Below are 19,724 nucleotides of genomic sequence, written 5' to 3'. Positions count from 1 at the left end.
ATGATTAAGGTTGAAAAATACATCAAAAATCATTGAGTCCAATCCTTGACCTAACACCACCACCTTTTCTACTAAGCCATACAACTCAGTGCCACATCCAGTCATATCCTGAACACTTCCAGAGATGGTGAGCCACTCCTCATACGGCTTACAAATGGATCAGTTAAAACTAATTCAGCCACTGTTTGGGCAGCCTGAAGGTGCTGGTGAGGTGACACTGTAATACCACCTTCACACCAGAATACCATCACAACAGCATGCAAATCCTCTCATCAAAATCAATAAGGCACGCTGACACACACTTAGCATCACAAATATGTGTGACATGGAAGGATGATGCCTCAGAAAAGTTACTCAAGGTGGCAGTGGTCACCGAGGTGTGTGGTATTTGATGACTAGACAATTTCAGATCACATTGAACTTTGACTACACCTGTACTGGATGTGCTTGTTTTAGGCTACATAAAATAAGTAAATTAAGTCCTTTAGTGAGTAAAAGATTTGAAACATGCATGCCCTGTTCCCAAGGTACTGAAAAAGCTGATAAGGACTGAGCCAGTGCCAGTATGTGGCTCTAGAGACAAAATTCTGCAGCTGAGCCCTGCCTCTCTCATGCTATGACTAAACTGTTACTCATTTCACTTACCTAGTTTTTTCACCTGAGGATTCGAAAAGGAAAACAATATAAATATGTCTTTCTAGTGGGAATCACTGGGTGAAGGTGGACAAGACTGAGCAGAGTGGACTGAAAAGCAAAGACATTTAAAGTCTGTGAAGTAGCTATAGGTGGATCTGAGCACATACACTAGCAAAAAACAAAACAAAACAAAACAAAAACAAAACAAACAAACAAAAAACCCACCCTAAAATTTTGGTCCAATGATAGCAGGGTTAAGAACAGTTCTTCCTTTAACAGACTAACTACTAAGTATCTTCCCTCACTCCATAGAAGCCTAGGGAATTCTTCACCTTCCTGCTATTGCGCCTGTGTTGGGAGTGGAAGGTAGGGGTTAACTGAAATCCTAATTGCTGAAAGCATCCAAGTACAGCAGGAAATTAAAAAAAAAAAATCCATTACATGCAAATTACATAACTGCATGTCAGATGTCATGTAAAACAAATGGGGAAGTGACTAACAGTCAGAGTCACATCTGAAGTTGTGGCTCTGAAGCTGGAAGTTAAAGCAAACAAAATGGATTGTGCCTCTCATATTTACATGACTGCAAAGATTTTTCCGGATGTGACATTATGTTATTCAATAAATGCTTTGGACATTTTCTTTAAATTTCTGCAGTCAGACACTTTTTCACCTAACATGATATTGTAGCCTAAGTTGAACCAAACTAAAACCACCTATTGTTGGGCAGTGAGAAAGTTCAGAAATTTGAGTCTGGTGTTTTCCTTGGAATCTCTTTGCCTTCAAATATGCAAGGTAGAACGTTCTTGGCTGTTTGTATATACCTGCTAATGACTGATCTTCCACAGAGGAGAAACTAGGCTTGTGCAGGGGCCATAACCAACACATACAGGCAGTCACTTTAAATATGGACTAGTCACACAACAGTGCTCTTATTTCCAGAATATATTATTTATGAAAATCTGTTTATTTATAGAAGCGGTATTTCTATGAGCATGTTGATATACTATGATATTCTACTGAGTATGTTTGGGTAATGTGTTTGCATATTGTGACTATTAATGCTTAGTGACTATTAATGCTTAGTTCATCTGACATAAGAGGAAGGAAGAGTTAGTTGCATGATCTCTTCATGTGAAGTTGTTATCATCTGCCAATCAGGAAACTTAAGGAAGCTCAAAAGCAGCAAGGGAAATGATAAACTGAGCAGCTTCCTACCTTGCAACATTTGTTGCTTAATACTGTCAAGCAGTAAAACAAAGCTAGCTGGCAGAGCAAAATACATACAGATTTCTGCATGTGACTACAACTACACGTTAAAGCGTCCTTGTTGCTGCGAACCAAATCAAACAAGATAAAAGAGGAGAGTTTTTCGAGAGGAGGTATGTCTCTCTATGTTGTGTGTTGATTTTTTTGTTCCACAGAAGATTTTTTGCAAGGTACAAGTATTTGCCAGGAATTAAGGTAGGTACAGTCATACTTGCACATATGCAAAATCTGGATTAGTGTCCTTTCAGTTTAAGGAATTCCAGAGAAAATTTTGAGGATTCTTTCGCCTATTTGATTGAAAGTATAAATGTGTATATACAAAATTTCTAAAGATTTCTGCAAGATCTAAGAAAGACTATGAAATGTCTATGATATTTATTGCACTATTTGACATCTTTTATCTGACATCTATTTTTCAATAACTGAAAGAAATGCTATTTTATGTACCCTTTCTATAAATTACTGTAGCTAGAAATATGTAGATTTCGATTTCTTGGGGGGGGGGAGGGAAGTAAATCACAAAATCCTGGGACGGTTGAGGCTGGAAAGCACTTCTGGAAATGGTCATATCCCAAGCCTTGTTTAGAGCAGGGCCAGCTACAGCAGGTTTCTTCAGGGCTTTGTCCAGTCAGTATCTCCAACACTGGAGACTTCAAACCTTTCCTGGAAAACCTGTTCAAGTAGTTGACTACCTCATAGTAAAAGGTGTTTTCTTGTGTTTAAACTGAATTTCCGTTATTTAAGATTTTGCCCATTGGTTCTTGTCACCACTGAACAGAGTCTGTCTCTTTCTCATTCTCCATAGCTGTGTATTTGTAGACATGTATTTGTTAACATCCCACTGATCTCTCTGGGATCAACAATCCCAGGTTACTCAGCCTCTTCTCATATGTCAGAGCCCTTAATAATCTTTGCTGGACTACCTCCAGTAGCTTCATATCTTTCTTTTCCTGGGGATCCCAGAATAAGACCCAGCACTCCAGGAACACCTCCCTTGATCTGCTGGCAGCACTCTTGTCTCATGCCTTTGATCTTGTGTTCTGCAAGGACTCATTGTTGGCCCATGGTCAGCCTGTGCTGTCTCTGCAAAACTGATTTCCAGGTGGATCTCAGCTTCTGCTGGTGCTGGGGGTTGTTCCTCCCCAAGCACAGGACTCAGCACCTTCCTTTGCTGAATTCCATAAGATTCTTGTCATCCTATTTCTCCAGCTTCTCCAGGTCCCTCCGAAGCAAAATATTTGCATATCACCCACATCTCCCAGTTCTGTATCATCTGCAGGAGTCAGAATACTGATCTAAAACCTGAAATAGTTGTATTTAGGCAGCAATTTGATAGTAATATTTCATTGTTTGGTATGCATTGTAAGGTTTCCCTTCCTATTTCAGTGCTTCCAGGGAGGCTTAGCCAGTGTATGATATTCTCCATATCTCGACAGTGTATCAGTTTATCCTCACATTACCCTATGAGTAAAATACAAAGTTTCATTTCTGGAAGTGTGTCATGGGCAGGAGCAATTTTCCCAGAGACACTGAAGAAAATAATTCACTGGTCTCAGGTGATGTTTTCTGGTACCATTCTGCACTCACAGCCTAAGAGCATGGACAAGAGACTAAGAGGATAAGAATTGATAATATTTAAGTCAGTATTTAGTTCATGCTTTCTGTAGAAACCACTGTAGGCTACCTGACTGTATTTTACTTCTGACACGCTGATAAGGTGGATAAATTTGGTTTATAACAAACTACAAACTGTCCTGGAGAGAGCTAGGGAGTCAGCTAAGAGCTGATGAATGTGGAAATCAGGTGCTTAAGCACCCCCTGAGGCCCTCCCATAGGTACCAGGGTAGATACACACTTCTGAGGCTGGCTGGGGGAGACAGAGAAAAGAAGCAAGGCAGAAACAATCCAGCTTGGGAATTTTCATTGTAATAGATTCTATTTTTCCTCCTATTTTAATGAAATATGAGGAAATACTGGTACAGCAGAATATATATGGTTCTTCTACTCTGATCCTCCAAATGAAGCTCACGATCATTTTGACACAAGTATTCCTTCTGGCACCTTCAATACTTTGGTGTCTTCAGAACAGAAAGAGCTTTACCACACCTCCAGACTGCAGAAGACCAGTCTGGGAAAGGGTGGAGGCCCTGGATGCAGAAAATTCCTAAAAATACGATGCTGGAGCCACTGATTTGGCCACATGCAGAAGGTCTGGATTGCTGAGCTAAATGGCTTAGGGCTCTCCACAGCTCCTCTCTCATTCATCCTGCCTGAAGGCTGAGAAAAAACAGAGGAGCTGGCTATGTGTTGGGGCATTCAGCTGGAATGGTCATTTCTTATGAGGAGAGTGAATGCTTACAGGCCCAGCTATTTCCACTGCATGTCCAAGGAAATGTCCAGAGTGTGGAGACAATGATGCCAGCAAACACTTCTCTAAGCACGCAGAGCTTTGGATGATTCCTATGGCAGTGTCCCAGACGATCATTTCCATGAGAAAGCATGAAGGGTACTTGCAATATGGGGCTGCAGTCATGTGTAGCACACCCGAGGGAGATTTTGAAAGCACAGGAGTAATCAGAACAGAGAGAGGGAGATCTCAAGAAAAATGAAATTAAAATAAAGGTGAGCAGACAATTGACAAAGAATAGGAAAACAAATTCCTAGAAAAGGAACATAAGATGAGGAAAGGAAGAGGAAAATGTTGAGTGACTGAACAGAAGGGCCAAAATGGCTAAAAATGTGATTAAGAGGCTGACTACAAGGACAGTATATCTCAAGATTCTCATGTGCATGACTGGGGACATCCCTGACAGCATGGGAAAGTGAAAACAACTGTTGAGACCAATATCTCACAGAGCATTTCATGGCCAGTCCTCCAGACTGTTTGTACTTGAGATTCTTCCATATCACTTCCCAGCAGCCTTGGCCACATCCTTACTGCAGTATGATGATTTACAAATATGGATGCTGCGAGAGATAAGCAGGTTACAGTGAAGAATCTGTCTCTGTTGCAATCCCAGCATGGTGTCCTGGCCTGGCTCGAGTCCTGGGGACCATGATGGGTATGTCACATCAAGCCAGTTCCCAGGAATTGTGACATGCCTTCTGAAAATATCAAGACTACAGAGTGACTTGCTTGGAACATTGGGGTGGGTTTTTGTTTTCACCACAAGTGGAGTCAGTTTGAAATCAGCATTCTGAAGTGACCATAAAAATTTATATGGAAGGGCTGACTAGCAACAAAATATTACCATGTTTCTCTTTTTCCTGAGCTTGTAAGAATTTAATTCAGTGTTAGAATTATCCTTAGTACCATCTGTACATGAAGAAGCAACTCTGGTTAAATTTTTGTTTCCTTTAGCTAGACAATGTTAAAGCAAATAAAAATTTAACCAGAGTTGCTTCTTCATGTAGAAAAAAAAAAATAATAAAAGGCTGGGAATAGAGAAATCTTTTCTAGAGTTTTAATCTCCTTGGAGAAAAGGAAAATTGTACATAAGAAATGTTTGACAAGGGCTGATGCCAGTGTTTGACTAGCTTGACTCAGTCCTCCATACCACATGAATGAATGTGGAGTTGCCCTTTGCAGGTACTCACACTTCCTTAGTAATTGAAATTGCCTACAGTGATCTGGAACATCTGACTCCTTTATTTCTGACACTGAAGCAAGCAAATATTTGAAGTAGACTATTCTGTATGGATGCAAACCTCTAACAGTGGGAGTAATGTAGTTTGAAAAACAGAGACCAATTTGTGATAGCAAAGAGGAAAAAATACTGTGGTGCCCTGATCTTGGCTGGCCACCAGCTGCCCACCAAGCTTCTCTCTCACTCGCCCTCTTCCTTATTTTCTACTTCCCCTTAGTAGAAAATATCCAGCCACTCCCTTGGACAAGGGGCCACAGCACACATAACAGTTGCTTTGGAAGTCAAATGTCTGGACAAGAAATGCCTCATCCCACCCCAATGATTCTTTCTCCCAGGTTTTATTGCTGAACATGACACCGTATGATATGGGATATCCCTGTCAGTGGGGGTCAGTTGTCTGGCCATGTTCCCTCTCAGCCTCTGGCACCCCCCTGTCCCACTGGCCTCTGCAGGGTTGGTGCTTTGGGGTTGGAGAGACAACTCTGATGCTGTGCCAGCACTGCTCAGCACCAGCCAAAACAGCAGAGTGTGATCAACACCATTCTAGCTGCTAATACAAAGCACAGCATTGTGATCTTCACAGGACCAGAAAGCAAGAAAACCTGACTTTCTGATGGTGTATGTGGGAAAAAGTAATTGCAAGTCATGGTCTCTGCACTGAATACAGTGAGTGTATTTATCATTGTGAGAGTCTGTGGCCTCTTTATCTCAACCACTTTGTTATAGGCAGTATCATGGCTATTTCGTTCTTTCGAAGCAGAGGTGCCTGCCAGATTTCCTGAAACACACCCTCTGCTTGGCTTTTCTAAAGAATATTTTTTAAAATTTAAGTTTTGCAAAACCAAAATAAATGTCAATATGATTTTCCTTTTCTTTTCTTTTTTTTTCCCCTTATCTTTTCCTTTTTTTTTCTTTCTGAAGGCTCCATTATCTCTTTCCAGAGAAGGAAATATGTTTGATACTCTTGGACTCATTTGTATGATTTGGTGGTATTTGATGCTATTTCATCCCTTGCATGCTGACTTCCAGTGTATGGAGTGTAAGTATCTTTTTGCAGATATAATCTGGGAAAAAAGGTTGAACTCTTCATTTTTCAGAGATACTTGCAATGAAAGTGGCAATTGCTATCTTAAACCCTCTGCATTCAATAAAATCAATAGCATATCCTTACTGAACTTATGCTGCAACACTTTCAGCAGACACACAGGAATCGCCCATTACAAATGTGAATGTGGACTGGAGAAAAATGGAACTGTCCTGGGAGAGCAGCAGGAATTTCTCTGAGTACAAATGTACCATCATGGACAGGGACATGGAATATATAGACATAGAGGTAAATTTGCCATTCATTGGGATAAATAATCATACCTTTTTATCAATTTCACTTACTTTGAATAAAATGAATGTGCAGATAACATCCGACATGTGGCTGCAGTCTACAGCTTGATCTCTTAGGGGCTGTGGAAAGCCATCAGCAATGCCAGGATGCATTTACTGTGAGATGAGCACCCAATGCATACTAAAGAATTTAAATTTTGACACCAAAGTAGAAAGACAGTGATAGCCTGAACTGCAGCTATGTTGACTCATGAGTAGGGATGTAGATGCTGAGAAAAGGGGCTGTGAGGTTAAGTGAGATTTCTAGAGACTTTAAAGAGACAGAGCAAGAGACCTCCCAACAACAAAAAAAATCCCAGAAACACTGCCATGGATTATGGTTATCTTAAGTTCTTCACTTGTTTCCCAGTAAATTGGATCACGCCTGTAGCACAGGTTATATTATAAACCCACATTATCCAAAGAGAAAAACAGGAAGCTTGACAGAGATAGAGATGGCTTATTTAGCCTAGCAAAGCAGGTGCCTTAGAAATGCATAGTACAAAATACATCACATCTTTATTGAAGATTATATGTATAACACCATAAACACTTTTTTAAGCCCTGAGCAGGTCAGATGACGACTTTTATTTTGCTTAATCCTTTGATTAAATTGCTCTGCGGCTCCCCTATGTAACAACCATCTTCTGTTATGCCACTGAGCTACTATTATCCTAAAATAATTGCACACTAGTGTAGTATCCAACTCCTGAGCTGGAAAGCTTTTAGTATAGTTATGGTTTTGATCCCTCAGTTCCATTCTATATCACCCTTGAGTGCTAAAGGAGACAGATAGCTCTTGAGCCAAAAACATACATATACATGGAATTGTATTCCTGAGTTGCATTTCCATAGCCAGTCTCATCTAACATCAGAAAAGGAAAAGCAGAGAACTAAAATATCAACATGTTCTCTTTTCAGGTACATAGTCCACTATGCAACTTTCAAGAGGAACTAGACAAGCCTCTGCACAAAGGGGTATTCTTCAACATTGAAGTGCCAAACACAAATATCTCAAAACAATGCAGCTTTCTCCCTGGAGGTAATGTATATGGTTGAGCTAAGGTTTTATCCATTTGCAATCTTTTAAAGCTAAACATTGCCTTAGAAAACACACAGTAGGTAACTGCTATATAAGCTATTAAAAAACATTTTTTTCCAGATCTGTTAAAATTATTTACTTTGTAATAAATGTCACCATCACTTTGCAAGAGATGTATTACTACAAATGTATCATAATTGCATTATTTGCTTTTATACTAAGGCTCCAAAATGCCAATAAATTACAGTGGATTAAGGATGGATTCAAATAACTCTTTTGGCTGTTACAGATTAAGATGTTAGTACTTATTTATTTGAATGCTTTTCTGCTGGGCTGTTGGTGAGTTTGCTGTGACCCATTTTCCCCTTCCTCCTCTGCTCAGACTTCTCCATTAAAATTCCCCAGCCACCAGTGCTGCAGCAGCTGTGTGTAACTGGGGTACTTCAGACATGACAGAAGTGATGGATTAGCACCTTTCTCATATCTGGGCAGAGAAAATGCTTGCTGCTCTTCTCTTCCTGTAGACTTGACAGCAGAAACACTCATGGTGATGCTCAAAATACAAACCAGGACACACAGAACGTCAGTGTTCACCCCTGGCTGGCCCAGCCTTCCAAGTGTGCAGCTTCCCCAGAGGATTCTCTTGTTCCTCCATAAGGTTGCCCTCTATAATGGGAACTGGAGAGGGCTGGAGTCAGTAGCAGAGGAAGCCTCCATGCTTCCACTGAATTTAGGACATATCACAAAAAGAAGCAGAAAATGGCTGAAAGAGAAGAGAGCTGAGTGTGCCTGCACAGCCCAGCCATGAGGGACCTTCAAAGGAAACGAGGTTCCCATTGCAATGTGCTCCAGAAAAGCAAAAGAACAAGTCACTGCCACCCACATGAACGTGGAAAGATCTAAGGAGGAGCCTGCTTGATTGGAGAGCAAGAAAAAGTCCAACCTTACTTTTAAAAGTCTCAGTTTTTTTAATCCTCTGTGTGAACACGTCAGGAGTGGATTCCTGGGCATTAATTGCAAAAGGAGAAATACTGCTCTCCTGTAGCAGTAATACCATCCTGAAGCAGCATGGATGGTATTAAAAGGCAATGTGCCTTCCTTTACATGTGGAATGCTTCACTGATTGACAGATTTCACAGTTCAGAGGCAGTTAAAGTGGAGTGAGAGCAGATTTTTCTCTCAGTTGTCATTCCTAACCCAGGCAATAACAAGCTGGGCTTGCAGGTATCTAACATACCTAAGTGTGTGCCATGATCCTCCAGCTTGGAGGAGTCACATAATTTTTCCTCATCCTGGATATTCCTGTGTTCGCAGGCATGAATGGGTCGGCCATTGGAAACTTCTCCTGTGTGATTTATAACATCTTCCTCATGAACTGCACTTGGCAGGCAGGAAGGGATGCTCCAGCAGACACACAGTATTTTCTCTACTGGCAGAAGTCGAGGTAAACAGGTCTGTTTGGCCCAAGGGATTCTGAATTCTCATTCAACACATCACAGTGCCCATGTTTAACCAAAATACTTTGCTGTATGCAGAGATGAAGAGGAGATGGAATGTGAGCTTTACATTAAAGATGAAAATTGTAGAAATATGGGATGTATTTTCGAAAATGTGAGCATAGGGATTGAAAAAGCTTACTTTCTGGTGAATGGGTCTAGCAAAGACTCTCTGATCCAGTTCTATGATGAGTACATTGACCTGTATAAAATTGGTAAGTAATTGAACATTTCATTTTATTACCATTTTATAAAATCAGGAAGTGGGGAATTTTTCTCTGAAAAGCAGATTAAAACAATGTTGCAGGACCCTGCACTGCAGGGCAGACTTTGCTTCCAACAGCTGACACAATATAGCTCCAAAACTTGCCTAAACCAAGCAAAGGCAGAGGAAGCCTGAAAAAACTGTCGAGAGAAGAGGTATGGACATAGTCATGGATTCGAAGTAATGAAACACAATGGTTAGATTTTCAAGACCACCTTTCTTAAGGGCTTATTTTACCATCCCTCTGACATTTACCCTCTCTGATTTTACTGTCTCACACCTCTCTGACAGCCACAAGAGCTACATGTCCTAAAACCAGAGTGAGGGTTCAGCTTCCAAATTAGGACTGTTAGTGTTAGTAAAATATGTGGGTACCTCTGTGAGTTAGGTGTTCAAGCTCCAAGAGAAAACAGGTGACACTGAGCCAACCATATTATAGACACTCCAATTCACATGCCTTGAATGCATCATGAATAATACCACACGTCCAAAACCTTCCTTCCTTTTTCCTGTGGAAACTTGCATTGTCGATATGCAATTGGAAAACAGATGCAGAAGAAAATGGCACACTGCTGATTGCACTACTGAATTACACAAAATCTTTCCTACCTTTTCTTTACACGAACTTCATTGACTTCAGATGTCCAAAAATTGCAGTGATATATTCTCAAGTTTTGGTAAGGGTTTTTTTACTGCTGTTTACCAAATAACTTCAGTTAGCACTAGTAGCACACAATTGTACATCAGCTACCTCATCTTCACATGCATTTTGCTGTGAAGGCATGAGTTGTAGCTGTTTACTGACCATGTCTTATTAATTATTCCATTTTCCCACAGAAATACTCACTGCTCCATTAAATGTCACTGCTGATTGTACCAGAGGTTCAGCAGGTTGCATAATTACGTGGCATCCACCCCTTACAAATCATGTGGAAGAATCAAGGTGTTTTCAGTATGAAATTAGCATACAAAATAAGGTAAAAACAATTTCTTGGTTTGCCTTTAGTACTGTACCTATGTTATGCATTTCTATAATGGGTACATTTCTGACTTCTTTATTTGTTAATTTTTCTCTCATAAGCTGTGGTGTCCTCCTGCTACAGTTTTTCTGGTCTCACATCCCACCTCTCATGAACTTTAGCAGCTCAGAAGCTTACCATGGTAGCAATTGCTCAGCCAAAAGAACATTAGGAAAGATCAGCTAAGGGTTAAACATAACTATACAACTGCAATAAAGCAACACATCATTAAATCTCATTTGTTTATTAAAAACAAGACCAAGGCTGTTTGGATTGTCCGGATTTTTTATCTCTCACGAATTAACAGTATCTACCTTGGTACCTATTGGTACAAGAAGCAATTGCAGTACATGTAACTTTCCAGCTGGTTGGTATAATTTGACAGTAAGGTCTTGTGTGATATACTTGTGAAGTTTTACATAAAGATATAGATCACAACATAGCAATATTGTCAAAACATTTATTTGAAAGAAATACATGTTAACTCTTGTTTTCTGTGCCACAGTCAGAATGGGTGGGGTTCAGTGTAGATTTCTACATTTGGGTAGGAAATTAATCTCCTAGACTGAGACACCTAAATGTAGATGTCTGCCCAGGAGCACGAGTATCTCCTAAGGGTCAGTGCACATTAGGGCTCCTGGCTGAGGAGCAGCAGGTGCCTCATGGCCCTTGAAGTGTTGAAGGTACCAGAAATGCAGATGGCAGATAGAACTCACACCTTTCAGGAGGGGCCAACAAAGGTAAGACAGCTAAAGCAGCACTACACATCTCAAGTTTAAGCAACTGTGCTCCTTCCCAGCACAGGCTGATGGCTTCCATCACGTCCTAAGCTGAAAGCACCCAGCTGACAATGAGTGATGGGGAAATGCTAGTCTGCTTTTCAGTGCAAGACACACTGTGGTGTGTTTTCAGTAATGAGATGTTCCTTCCAGTTACACCTTTCTGCCTTTTCCATAATGCTGGCTATCCTGGTATGACATGTGATAGATGTTTCCAGGGCCTCAGCTTTTCAAAGCCTTCTGAGGTCATTGCTAAAAGTCACTACTGTTGAATTTGTTCACTCATTTTTGAACTTATCCTTTTCTTCAAAATTTTCAAGTTCTTTGATCCAGGTCAATGTTTGATTCTAGTTAATTAAATTTTGGTTGCTTAGGATGTGTGAGTAGCTCTTTACAGAAAGCCCCTCAGCATGGATAAGTCTAACAGAGATCTGACTAGAAGGAGGGTAAATTTGCTATCAATTTTCTGCCCCAGGTTATCCAACTATTGTGAAATCACAGCTTCCAGATCTGCCGTGTTTGTATGATTATGTGATTGCTTACATAATTTGGGTATGGATGAGAATGCATAGTGTGCATAAAAATACCCTTAGTGGCAAATACAGCTTCTCATATCCACAGCTAAATAATTATTTTTTCCTTCCTTTTCTAAAAGGAAATGTAGGAAGACAAAACCCTGAATAAAATGCTGTTATTCTGGGACATTACTGGAGAATAATATCCGATTGATTTTTCAGTTTAAAATAACTTGTGATCTTCAAGAAAATGGAAACAAAATAGAGAAATATTTGATTGATACGAAAATAATAAAAATGACGATTTGTCTTTGTTTTGCAGGATGAGCCCAAAGAAGAGAAAAAACTTCCTCGTGTGAGTATTCTTGTCATATAGAAATTTGTGCTTTTGCCTACTTAAGCATATAAATACTATTACAGAAAATGCACTTACTTCTAGAACTACAGGTTTTGTAGCAATGAGAATTCAGAAAAATATGTTCCTATGATATCTTTAAGTGTAAACTTAATACATCTCTTTTGGATGGGGTAGGCAAAATTTTCCAAATGTTTCACAAAACTTCATACATTCAATCTATTGCACAATTAGATTTTGTTCCCGACAGATGTGACATTTTGCTTACTAAAAATCTGAAACACTCATTCTCACTGGAATAAAACCACTGATAGCTCAGGACAGCTAGGCAAAGGGAGTACAACAATCTTCAAAATCTGAGGAATTTAATAAATACTGTCAATCTTCCCTCGACAAATGAGTGGTCTTCTAAGCTTTGGAAGAGCTTGACATATTCTGGACTTTGTATAAAGTATCATGAGGCTAAATGTTACAAAGCTGTTACTGCATTATCTCAAGAGCATTAAATCTTTTTAGCAATGACAGACACCATCCATGCCTGTTTAATTCCCATGAAGGTTTTAAGGGGAGTTTACAGGGTACTCCTCCAGCTTCTACTTTGTGTCTTTCAGATTTCTTTAGATTTTTCTTCAGATTTTTCTTCCTTATCCACAAATAAGGACACACACACACACACACAAGTATCCATAAAGCATAATAAAAGAAATCAAAGACAAAATAAACTTAAAAAAAAATTAACCTTCAAAAACCAGAAAGTTTTGCTGGCAAGATAGTACATGCCTAAAAAAAATTAATAATACAATTTTTTTTTTATAGAAACTGTATCAGGAAATTTAAATTTACCTACAAACTTTGTTAATATTTGCCTATGAGGTGAAATGCAGTCTGATCACTTTCCTTTTAGGTAAGGGATGACAGATATGAATTCCAAAACTACAATGAGAAAAAAAGATACATTCTGAAAATCAGAGCACGTGGAAAAAACTGTCTCGTGAGCTCAAACTGGGGGGAATGGAGTGAACCCATTGAGTTTGGTAAGACTTATGATTTTTTTTTCAGTATTACCTTGTTTGCTTCCCTTTCTTCTTCACAGTCACAGAAATTAACAAAATCTTAATTTTTCCCCAATTACATGGAAGGAACTAGGTGGATTTTATTAACGTGGAGGAGTAGCTCCAATAGTCTGACAGCAGAATTTTTGATTAGCTAGGACTGTGAAGGCAGCAATTACTCAGATGCCAGGGCTACAGAAACAGACTGAGACAGACTCACTCTTGTCTTTGGTCTGCTGTTATAAAGCTGCCTCTCGGTTCTCTAAAGTTTTTACCAGGAATATCATCCCCTTCCTTTTGCATCTTTCTCTTCACCTTTTCCACTAATTTTTCTCTATTAATTGTTTTGTAACTCTGTATATTCTTCTCCTTCTCCAGAATTAAAAACAAAAAAATCTAAATTTTAATTTTCTAAATTTTAAATATTTGAAAAGGTTTGAAATGTATCAAGTCCATCTGCATTTTTGGACAAAATTCTATCATGAAGTCAAGCTGAAGTCCTTTAAGACGTTCAAAAAATGAAGTGAAATTCTCATTCATTTCATCATATAGGTACACAGGTAGCTTTCTACCATGCTAAAATAGTTCTCTCTCGGCTGTTTCAGGTCAAGGGAAAGATTACTTTATTTTTGTGATTTTATTTCTGATTGCACTTGGAACAATCTCAATTACACTTCTCCTGTATTGTCTTTTCAAAAGGTAAATGAACCTTTTTTCGGTGGACACTACTGACAAAGTATTATCTATATGAAACACATTCCTCCAACCTCCTACTTTCCTACCTGCAAAATTAAATGATGTGATTATCAATGCCATGAAGAATCACCACCAGGATTGCTGGTGGATGGCCCTTTGGCATGCAAAATCACAAAGTGGAAAAATGGGGGAAAGGATGTTGAAGTTATTAAGTGATTGATTCTACCAGATGCTACAAAAGCTTTCTTGTTCTTACTTTTAAGCATTTAACATTCAGGTTGCTTTAAAGCCATTGGCTGTATACAGTATAGACAAGAGGGAATCCAAATTAAAATATTGTTATTTGATAAAACTTCTCACTCAGTGGTGAAAATTATGTCATGTGATTTATTCAAATAAATTTATTAATAATGCATTTACTGTGATTCTAATCACAGAATTAATTCTAATAACCCAAATGCTAATGAAATAATAGTTACCCACCAGTCACCTCACTGAAAAGATTTTATTTCTCATTTAATTTGTAGAGCAATAGACAGTCAATCTTGATACTAAAAAATAGTCCTTAAGTTACAACACAAAATGTTTAAGTTATATTAGCAGTATTTTCAATTTCTCCACAATCCCATTTTCTACCCAAAGGTGCTGCAATTTCAAGAACTTATTTCCTACCATACCACAACCAAGAGACAAATTCAGTGCATTAACTGATGAAGATATCCAGGTATGATTTCTTCTCAACTCAGTAAAATTTGTTAACTACAAACCACAACAGGCCAAAGACTAGAACTGACTTATAAAAATAAGTGTCAACATTTGGTCCAAAACGAATTTCTGTCATTCAAGCTATGCTGCTTTGAAACCTGAAATGCCCCATGCCAACACTAAAACAAAAGATTGTCCTGGAGGTATTTGCAGACATATTTTATGACCAGAGTTTTCACTTTTACTGAGACCTGCAATTTCTGTGTGTACTAGCTTTGCAAGGTTGCTGCTCCTACTTTAAAAATAACCTGAGGATGCATTTTCCATTAGCATTTTCTGACATCAATGGTCAAAATCTAATGTGAATATATATTTCATAAGCCTGATCTATACCCATGTAAAAATCCTGTCACACTCAGTGCAAATCAACAGGGCTGGAAAGACTTAACAGTTAAAACCTTACTTGCTTCAACACAGGATTAGCAATTTCAGTGTTTTGTGTAAATTGTATAAATATACTGTAGCATCCCTCTGCAGCCTATTCTGCACATTTATTTAGCCTTACTTTTAAAAAGCCTTTTTAATAGCTTTTTTTAATGCACTTAAAATCCATTACTTTTTACCCTTACTCCTTTCCTATTTACAGTATGTTACACACCTGCACACTGTTCAACAGCAAGTAACTCTTCTGTCTTTCTGCACACATTATGGCAATCATTCATGCTTCTCAAATCTATTATTTGAACAGTGGTTTGTATGGTGACTGCATAGTAAGGGATGCTTTCTCTTAGCTGGCTAAAGCAAAGACATACTTGAAGTCAGTAAATCAGGTTAGTCATTAATTGCCTAAAATTCAGTGGGCAATACCACACATTCCAATGAGGATTCCAAAAGTGACACAAATTTTCCTTCAATTGTTTACAAAGAACGCCCAAATCTCTGACTACTAAAACTCTCTAGCTTTGGTAATTATATACCAAAATCATGTACCAGAGCTTGTTGCCTGGATTAATTTGTCTTTGGTCCCACCACCTTTGGCTTTCATAGAGAGCAGGTAGGATGTGACTTAGATAGCTTTCCTCATACACCTTAAGTCATAAATACCTGGTATATCACTGCCTACCAGGCTGCCAGAGCTAAGACTACAGAATAACAGCAACAGTCGACAGTCCATCATATTAAATAAAATTTCTAGGAAAATAACAAGCAGTTCTTGGAAAACTGCATACTGATTGCTTGCTTTTCCTAAACTTGAGTGGCTTCCAAATTCCTGTGCATACACTACCAAACACATTCAAATCACTCCACTGCAATCAAGAGGCCTTTGTGGATGAGGTCTGTAAAGTGTGGCACAGGCACTTCCATGCAGGAAGCAATGTAGTACCAGCAGCTGCCAGGGGCAAGTGAAGCCCTTATGTTGTTACCTCACACTTGCCAACCAGCGCTGTGAAGATAATTCTCATGATTCTGACATGTTTGAACAGTTTGAGCTACTCTTAAAACCTGCTTTTATTTTACCTCTTCTCTCCATACTCAGTGCCTTTAACACTGATTGAATGTTGTAATTCTTCGAAGATATTAAAATAATAACAAAGTACAAAAAGTACGTTTTCAAAAGCTCTCCTCCACTGAATATCAAACACTCTCCCTGACATTTAGTGCTAATTGATTTTTGAGCTGTTTTGAAATCTGCAACAGCCTTTGCTAATCACACCTTTTTACAGCTTGCATCTCCTCATTTTGCCTCTATTTACTCAGCAACCTTTCACATTTTCTCATTCTTTTCTCCTATTACACAATATTTTTTCCTAGATTGCTGGAAAAATTTATAATTTAAAAAAAACTAAGTTTCTGCACTGCATCCTTAAAACACCCAAGTTAAAGAACTGCAAATTTTATTTGCTTTAAGATCCTACCAATCAAATCATTCAGTGCATCAACAACTTGCACTCCTCTAATCCATTTTATTTTACTCACTACCGACCAATGACTTTGTAGTCATTCTCTCCCCATATGCTTTCCTCACCATTGCTGAGTTTTATCGCCTCTTGCCTGGAGTTACATATATTCCAAGAATATTCCAAGACACACTGCACATTTTTCTTGGAGAACAGTAAAGTAGCCCAAAACACCAAGAGCACAAAGCCCTGCAATGCTTTACCCATTCTTCAGATTTCCTAGAAAAAAAAGTCCCCAGGAGACCCTGCTTTGATGTTCTGCAACACACCCTCAGTATGACAGTAAGCTCACTTTTTTAACTGTTTTCCCTCTCTTTTTTAAAATTATTTATCTTCCCTCAAAACTTTAAACTCCAAGTGCTCTATGAGTCCTATGATCTTACCTAGCAGCATGCACTTTCCTGGAACTCCAGGTTAGCCAATGTAAAAATGTGTAATGGCAACCAAAATTTTTATCTACACGTCTAGCCAATGCCTACATATGAAAAATTCAGGCAATACTGATTGAATAAATGCCTTCTATTGTCTCAGCTTAGGTTGCCCAGTGTCTAAATCAGCTTCTGTTCTTCCTCCTGCTGACAGCTAGTACTGATCAGACATATTGAAACATTCCTTAACTGTCCTTAAAACTGTTTTCTCCTGCCTTGCAATCATCTATTAAGTATTAAAGGACCAAGATGGGATGCCTTTGGTACTGCTGAAACTAATGTTCAGAATGATACCAACAGCAACTTGTAGCTTACTGCATGGTACAGAATTTTCTTTCTTTTTAGACAGAATATGTATATCTACCAACAAAAAGTCATACTGAGGAAATAACTGCAATTGAAGAATGATCCAACTTTCCAAAAACACACCTGATTTCCCAACCTGAAAGAAAATTACGGATCCTGCTGACAAGTACTTCAAACCAGCCTATAAGAGAATATAATCACCTATAAAATTGTTTGTCCCCTTAAAATATGCTTTAAATGGAGAAGATGAAAAAAAGAAGAGAAAGATCAGTGAAATTTGTTCTTTTCCCTTTGTTCAAACCCACAATGCCTGGCAACTAAGCTTTTCTGCAAGCACCTATTTTGAAGAAGTGCTTAAACCTAGCTAAGAGGTTCTTCACAACAAGCCCTCTTATCTAGAATAAAGCTGTTACTTCTTATTACTATGAAGCTTCTTTTCTGTCATTATAATGATTTCCTGTAGGCTGACAGGCTTCTTGTATAATGCCACAGTAATTTTACTGTAATTTCTATATGCCCACAAGCCAGCTATTGAGAATATGTTTAAACTTGCTCTTTGATCTTTCAACCAGTAACACCAAACTATCCCAATACATGTAATTAACCTTATGCAAGACAAGAATGGAAAATAAAATCATTCTTGTAAATTATAATTATTAATATTGGTATGTCAATCAGCCATTTCATGAGCTCAGTACTGCCACTGTAAAGACTTCTGCAACACTGCGATCCTGTGCAGTTTCGGTATGTACTTAATTCACATAACTAGCATCTAAAGCCTTCAAAAAAATCTAACAGTTGTGAGAAACAAAATAAAATCTAATATTTAAGAGTTAGATCTTAAATGTAGAATTTCCTCACAAATGTATTTTAGTTTCTCCCTTCAAAGGCTGCAAATGCTATTTCCAATGCCCTTTAAATATAACATAGGCCTTAGATGCCAGTATTTTCTTTTACAAATGCTGGATGTTTTCCTGTTCATACTTTCCAAAATGAATGTATTTCAGTGCTTCAATAAGACAGAAAACAAATGGGGATTTTTTTTAAAAGTCTCATTTATTGTTTGCCTCTTACATCCCTAAACTGCATCACACATTGGAAATTGCTGCTGCATGACTAAGGGAAGCTGCATATTTAAAAAAAATAAAAACCTGAATATCACAAATTAGTTCATATTGAATGTACAGCATTGGGAAATTGCAGTTTCACTTAAACACCTATGCTTGCATTTGTTTCTTTTCCTATTTCTTTTGATTAAACCTTGTCCTGAAGGTGAGATTGGGTGTACAAGTCCTGTCCCTGTCAGGGGCTGCTGAAGTAACTACCATGTTTGGTTTCTTTCCCAAAGCTTGGGCCACCATACACTAACAGGGAGGTAACCCATCATTATCTCTACCCTTGCAAGGCACTGATACAGAAAGAAACCTGATTAATGTGTTTATATAGACAAAATCTCTTTCCCTGCTCCCCAGCAAACTGATTAGCAGGGTTTACACCAAATGACCTGCCTGCACCACAGGGAGCTGCCACTGGCACACAGGAAGCAAGAACCACATGCAGTAGGTATATTAAATCTGCCATTAGCCTGTGTACAAAGCAGCTGTGTAACGTCCTTACATTCATATATAGATGTTGAAAGCAGTGCTTGTGCAACAGTGAAAGGAAGAAGGTAAAGTACACGCCAGAGGAAGATTAATAACCAGCCAAAGCTAAGCAGGTAATTTAAATACTTCATCTTGAACAGCAATCTGAGAAGGCACAGAAGAACTCAAGACAGCCCAATCAGCCTTCACTGAGTCACACAATGACACACTTTTCCTTTCTCAAGATATAGGGAGAGTTTTTAAAACACGAAGATTAACACCTTGTTTTCGTCTACTGGTCCCTCTACCATGTCTTTGCAGATTACAAAGTACAAAAGATTATATACACATGAAGAACGACACATAGGTATTACATGATCTCAAAGAGCAGTTATGAGAAATTAATCAATCTGGCCTTCTGACCATCCCTAAACATCAACCAGTTAATACTGAAGGCTGACCTACTTTGATCTATTATTTTACAGCTACATAGAAGCACACACATTCCTTCTCCCACACCCCTTCAACTTCACCTACTAGACTGCAACTCATTTCAGATTAAATTCAACCTTCCAGAGCTACTGACCACTGCTATA

At 38.6% G+C, this 19,724-nt stretch overlaps 1 protein-coding gene across 5 annotated transcripts; it reads left to right on the top strand.

Annotated features, from left to right (window-relative positions):
• Positions 1 to 1,859: 1,859 nt before the first annotated feature.
• On the top strand, positions 1,860 to 18,195 carry LOC106862937 (granulocyte-macrophage colony-stimulating factor receptor subunit alpha-like). 5 transcript variants are annotated; one of them, XM_014892209.2, is made up of 12 exons: positions 1,860 to 2,018; positions 6,474 to 6,591; positions 6,752 to 6,885; positions 7,851 to 7,971; positions 9,286 to 9,415; positions 9,507 to 9,682; positions 10,570 to 10,709; positions 12,368 to 12,400; positions 13,305 to 13,434; positions 14,058 to 14,151; positions 14,791 to 14,872; positions 17,585 to 18,195. In XM_014892209.2, the coding sequence occupies exons 2-12, from the start codon at positions 6,504 to 6,506 to the stop codon at positions 17,645 to 17,647; spliced, it is 1,191 nt and encodes a 396-aa protein (XP_014747695.2). In that variant the 5' UTR covers positions 1,860 to 2,018; positions 6,474 to 6,503; the 3' UTR covers positions 17,648 to 18,195. The 5 variants fall into 5 exon arrangements, with proteins under 5 accessions (XP_014747695.2, XP_088016042.1, XP_088016044.1 ...); XM_088159916.1 differs by having other exon boundaries at positions 6,749 to 6,885; XM_088159918.1 differs by lacking the exon at positions 14,058 to 14,151.
• The last annotated feature ends 1,529 nt before the right edge of the window (positions 18,196 to 19,724 follow it).

This window comes from Sturnus vulgaris, chromosome 2 (genome assembly GCF_052056855.1).
Source record: "Sturnus vulgaris isolate bStuVul1 chromosome 2, bStuVul1.hap1, whole genome shotgun sequence".
NCBI classification, from domain to species: domain Eukaryota; kingdom Metazoa; phylum Chordata; class Aves; order Passeriformes; family Sturnidae; genus Sturnus; species Sturnus vulgaris.
This window is presented reverse-complemented; position numbering and strand designations above follow the sequence as displayed.

What these genes read in the sequence shown, in the direction of transcription:
- LOC106862937 (XM_088159916.1), top strand. Translation starts at nt 6,504, where the DNA reads ATGTTTGATACTCTTGGACTCATTTGTATGATTTGGTGGTATTTGATG. An exon ending in GAGTGAACCCATTGAGTTTG is followed by an intron (nt 13,435 to 14,057) that starts GTAAGACTTATG and finishes CGGCTGTTTCAG; the next exon opens with GTCAAGGGAAAGATTACTTT. An exon ending in TAACTGATGAAGATATCCAG is followed by an intron (nt 14,873 to 17,584) that starts GTATGATTTCTT and finishes CTTTCTTTTTAG; the next exon opens with ACAGAATATGTATATCTACC.